Source organism: Opisthorchis viverrini (assembly GCF_000715545.1).
Source record: "Opisthorchis viverrini unplaced genomic scaffold opera_v5_268, whole genome shotgun sequence".
NCBI lineage: Eukaryota > Metazoa > Platyhelminthes > Trematoda > Opisthorchiida > Opisthorchiidae > Opisthorchis > Opisthorchis viverrini.
Genome location: NW_008751926.1, coordinates 269,961 through 275,870, shown reverse-complemented (window position 1 = coordinate 275,870; position 5,910 = coordinate 269,961). Strand labels below are relative to the sequence as shown.

At 43.8% G+C, this 5,910-nt stretch overlaps 1 protein-coding gene across 1 annotated transcript; it reads left to right on the top strand.

Moving 5' to 3' along the window:
• Window positions 1–1,763: 1,763 nt before the first annotated feature.
• T265_09325 (hypothetical protein) lies at window positions 1,764–3,977 on the top strand (the record flags this gene model as incomplete). Its single annotated transcript, XM_009175358.1, has 1 exon — window positions 1,764–3,977. One exon carries the CDS (start codon window positions 1,791–1,793, stop codon window positions 3,975–3,977), a length of 2,187 nt encoding a protein of 728 aa, XP_009173622.1.
• Between the last annotated feature and the right edge of the window lie 1,933 nt (window positions 3,978–5,910).

Sequence of the window (5,910 nt, the reverse complement as noted above, 5' to 3'; positions counted from 1 at the left end):
TGCAGCTTCAGTCCGCAGTGTTGTGGGTTGTGAAATTACCTCTTCAAACTTTGATGGACTTGAAGGGAGAGGCAATTAAGTTCGGAGTACGAGTCCAAACGCAACAAAATAGAGCATTTTGGCGCAAAAGGTTTCATTCCACTTGCAAAGTTTCTGCAACTAAGACCATTGTGCGGCCAATGTCTCCCCTCCCTACAAGCCATCGGACAACAAAGGAAAACGTGTAGCAGCTATACTGCGGAGAAAACACGTTTCCGCCGTCCGGAATTTCACCAAGAAACTCTCCCAAACGATAAGTTTCTCTTTTGACTCGCTTCACATTTCGCATTACATTTATTTACGTACGTGTTGCAACTCACCACCATCAATCATAGTAAAAACTTTTATTAGTGCATATACATTCTGAATTATATAATGGCTACCGAAACCCGTGCACTAATACGGTAGCTAGCTGAATTGTGCGCAATAAAAATGGGAGTGTAGTTATCCAAATTGTGGACGAATTATCAATCAACCCTGGCAAACCTCTTCTCAGTTGCCACTGTCAGTGTATTGCAACGGATTAGACGCGTGCGACAGTCAATGCATCATCCGGAACTAAAAATCAGTTGTCTGGCTATCCAGTGCTCAGTTGTTCAATCGGACCACCTCCTTCCCAGGTTTTGTGCCGTCTTAAAGCACCACAGAATGATTCTTTCTGGACAAGTTAACCAACAGGACGGTCTATGTGAAGAGGTAGGATCCGATATCATAATTCCGGTAAACTCGTGGTGTGACTAACTTGTTTGCTTCCAGAATGAAACTCGGCGAACTACCCAGAACATAAGGTCTGAAGCGGTAACAAACTTTGAGCATGAGGCTTCGAGTCACAATCGTGAAAGGCCTACTTCGATGGCATAGTTTCAGTTAATGAGCAATAGACAATGATCTGAATGTCAAAAAGGCCATTACGATGAAAGAGGCGAGGGAAATGTGACTAGAGGTTCGAACAAAAAAGGCTATTGGGAGAGAAACGTGGTCATTTCAGCAAACATGACCTACCCTACAGCGGCTTGATTCTGTCCCATGTCCGGGAATCTAGCGGCCACTAGGCAACAAAACTCCCTAGGGTGGGTCGCATTATTAAAGGTACTTTCACAAGAACCACTCGATTTTTAGAGGGTATTACATTAGCTGTTTGTGCATTTATTTGCCCAAAACATCTAGTTTGATCCATGCAAGCAAACGCCGTCACATTAAAGTTTTGGGCCTTCAGTTAGCGATACATGTGGAACGTGCCACACGATCTGAAATATCACGCATCCCAAATAGTATTTCAGAACACAAGTGCACTCCTTTGGATATTGACGGAACATACCCCATCGGATTTTATGAAACGAACGAATATATCGTTACAATTTCATTAAAGTCTACCTGACTGAGTGTCACGTGACTCTGGCTTTGTGTTCCATTCATATCGATCCACAGTTTTAAAGCCTATTACACACATTGATTTTTTCAGACATTCGTTATGACTTAACACCATGGGTTCCTGTTCCTCTAAGGAAGAAATAAGGGGGAATCAACACCCAGTTCCTTTTCATTCAAGAGAGTATCCGCTAGAAAACCCAAGGATTAGGTGGCAGGACCCAGTAGGCTACAGACAATCGGCTACTAGCCGATCATTAGAAAGACCCAGTTACCAGAACAAGGAGGGCGTGCCTCACTATAACCAGCAAGGGTCCCCTTCTGAAAGGAAATCAACAAAAAGCAGTGTTTATCATTTGTCCGCCTGCTGTGAACCTGTCGGAATGTGTCAAACAGCTGACGATGCATCCTACAGGACTTCGCAAACCCAAACGGATGTTGTTCCGCAGACATTCGTGAATGCGTCGTACGCAAACAGTCCTACAGAAGGCCTCAGCTTAATACACCCTGGGCAAGACCATCCAGATCCGAGTAATACGCCGCTGGCAACCACAGGAAGAACAGTTGACGGGCGATACCAGCTTGAGTTTGCCTGTAATGGAGCAAGTGTAGAAGCCGAAAGTTTCGTTGGTCAAGACAAAGATCAAACGGCGCATCTGATAACCAGGTATGTTATTCGTCATCCTAACTGTATATACGATCCGAAAAAGGGTGAACTACATATTGCAATTTTGCAGAAAATGCCAGTTGAAACAACACAATCGCTAGACATGAAACCGTTGGTGTATACAACGAACCTAACGGGTGGAATCGAAGAGGGTGACTTAACGATAAATGCTATCGATGCACCTGCAGAGCAACTGGAGCCAGAACGTGACACCTACTCACCAAACTTTATTTACCTGGGTTATGATCCTAAACGAGCACGACAGAAAAAAAAATCATGTCAGCAGAAAATACCGGTAGTTCAGACGAAACAGCCAAGGTTCAAAACGAAACGGCCGCGTTCTGTTTCAGCTTACGAGCCTGATACTTCTTTACTGCGATGTCAAGCGGCGTCAACTACCACTGCTACACAGGATACTTCACAGTTGAAGTGGGAACCAGACCCTGACATTAGCAGACAACCCGGTATAATCATGGCTACAGAACCTGTTATTGTGCCTGTCATTGTTAAGCGAAATATGAGGTATATTCCTGTCTCCTCAGTACAGAATGACTGTGGACAAGCAAACAAGACGAGATTTATTGACCTCAAAATCCCAGAAGTTGTTGAACAATTTACAAACAATGGTATCTGTACCAATTTATTTTCCATAGACCCACCCAGTCATATCAATTTTGATCAAAATGAGATAGTTGAGGAAAAAGTTTCAGTAGGCCTGCCATCTGGATCACACTCAATAATGGATTACGAAATGGACGGGGACTCAGAAAGTTTTTGCAATACCTCTGGCTCCATGACAACTCCTGCTGTGCCCTTAAGGTTACCAGAAGAACAAATGTCTTTTGTTTTAAAGTCTACCGACAAGGCTCCTGAATGTTGTACAGCACTTGTATTCACAACTTTGTTGAACGAGCCGGGGGAAGTTGAAGTCTTCGAAGAATGGCCCGACATTAGTCAAGCACATGACTTCGCTGTTCACGCAACACAACGGGGCAACGAGGCAGTGACAAACAAGGAAGTTAAAAGGAACTCTCGAAGAACTTTCTTTGATTTACTTACCACTTTCAAAAGACAAGAGCCACAAACTCAGATACCTGGAGCAAAAACATATGACACTGAATCTAATTCAGTTGCACCCACCGCACAAGAAAACACAGCGCCCGTGTATTCAGAAAAAAATACTACCGTTGCAGAGAACACCGATGTCTTAGCAGAACAACTCCAGGACCAGACTTATCCAGTTGTTCCTGAGAATTCAGTTGATAACAAACCTAAAGCCACTTGCACATGCACCATCAATAAGAAGAAAAACGGGAACTTACTATGTACGGTGGACAAAACGGTAAATATACGTCTGGCGGGAAGTCCGGTAGAAACTTCTGGGTGTGTGAAGAGTGTGACCTCCGTTACCACTCCGAAAATGGCTATGGACGTCATGCTTGATACCCAACAGATGAGTCCTTTTCTTCAAACCCCTGTACGTCGCTTAAATGCTGCAAAACCAACGAATCGAGAGCAAATGGCTGTGGCTCTCAGATCAAAGACCTTTGGTTCGCCAAGTCACCACTACTCATCTGATAGAATAAAGCACCGCAAAGGAAGCGATGAAGTTGATTTATTGAAAGAACGATCAAAGCCAGACCCCTCAGTTCCCAGTTTCCTTCCACCCATTGAAAATGTTCACACAAGCACCATGGCTTCTGACGTCCAACTTCCCACACGAACAAGCAAAACAGAACAAAATGGAAGTGTCACTTTGCCAAAACTAAGGCCGTCTGGTTCGAATTTAAGCGAACACAAAACGGGAGCATCTGTGAATAGAAATAACCATATCCCAAGCAAGTCCAGTAGCAAAACCAGAAAGAAGGTGTACGATATACTCGTTTTGCATCCATCGACGTGATTTTCACCGATGCTACCACACCCACCAACCACAAAGTTGAACCACGCATTTTCCCTTGGTTGGGTTATATTTAATTCATTTAAATCAGTGACAAATGCATATTCTTGTCAGTCATTTCGGATTTAATCAATCCCCCCTTATTTGAAACATTTTCTCCCACACAGCTTTGTTCTGCTTGTGGTTTTATGCCAAGTGGCATAGATACTACACTTTCCCTTCCCAATACATCTAACTTTGCACACATTGCATGCTTACTGATTATATGTCATTTCAAGCACTTGGTTCATCGACTAGAGGACAGAGGAATCCCACTGCTATCGTACCGCTGCAGTGTGCGGTTGACGCCCAGTTGCTGGTGAAAGCGCTTAGCCCGCATGGGATTTTAAGGAAAATTAGCATTGATTAAGCAGAGAAAAAGTGTAATAAGTTTTGAGTTGGACTGGACACATCACTGAGACGTTAGTGCGTTGGCCCTACTGGTGGACGGGCTGGGTGAAATTCTAATGTGGACGGAAGAAATGAGTTGAAATAAGTGAGCTATCCATGACACCATATTAGGAGATGCAACTGGAGAGGGAGTTCGGGAACTCAGTTGCGTCCGAGCAGTGTGGTGGTTAGATTACAGTTATCACAATTCTTTCTAATCTATAATCGCAAGGAGTCCTGAAACGATTGGTTAGAAATGAGTAGCCCCATCAAAAGTGCTCCTTCATATTAGATATTTGATTAATCAAGCTGGTAAGGTCATCTCTGTTAGGCAACATTTCCGCTTTCTGTGTATCGGTTCTGTTGGTTCTCCAGTTATTGGAAGCCAAATTTATGATAATTGATTTTTCATCTTTAGTTTCATAAGACTGGTGACTGTAACAAATGACAGTAATATGAATAGTGGCTTGCCTTTGGCTGAGCTCGAGGTAGGTGAGTAGTTAAGGCGCGGATTTACCGACAGGAAGTTCCTTTTTCGAGCCCATCCTCTGCACCTCGACAGCTTCTATCCTGGCTTGGTAGTTAAGGCGCGGATTTACCGACAGGAAGTTCCTTTTTCGAGCCCATCCTCTGCACCTCGACAGCTTCTATCCTGGCTTGAGAAACTTGGCAGTAAGCACGCACTCGTGTTTCTTTCGGGTGGTGCTGCCGCCATATACCGAAAGGGTACTACGGCTAAAAGATTATTTTTTAAGCCATTCACTCCGGGCGCAAAACGAACGTTTTTTCGGAGACAATATGCGTTTGGACTAGGATGGTCATCGAATGAAAATCTCAAGAGTTGCATTTGGCTTGGCTCAGGTAGATTCATCTAGGCCATGGACAACTAGCACCTTGCTCAAGCCTTTAAAATGCAACAACTCATGGAGACTTGTGCCTGACTACCTAGCTACTAGTGCAGTAGAGCTCTTTTGTGCAACATTTGGGGCAAGTTGTCATTTGTCAGCCTTCCTCGTCTCTGATCAAAGCCTCCTCCTTGGCCCTTACTTCATTACGCATCGTCCGAACCGTGGTCGTTCGTTCATTTTTATTTGAATTCGTGGTACTTGAGAAAAATACCCTCAGCCTCACTCCTACTTAAACCAAAGTTGAAAACTCATTCAGGCCAGGTCTGTTGACTACAGGTACCAAATTGCTGCCTCAGATATACGATAAAGGTTCATACCAAAGTCAAGACTTGAAGCTGCTATGCTGAAAGTATACACATGAACTTGTATAGTTATTTTGAAAAATACTACACTTCAGGCTATTCGGCCAGGCAAGTCATCATCATCATCATCATCATCATCATCATCATTATTAGCTGTAAGAAACTCGTACTTGTCGTACAGTGGTTGTAGCCGCCACCGTTTTGTTCACCGGTGATTCGAAGAGGTGAATAAATCCAGCACTGTAGGTGAACTGTTCAGTAAGGGATTGGGAAGGAGCTACGCATTAAAGGCAATAG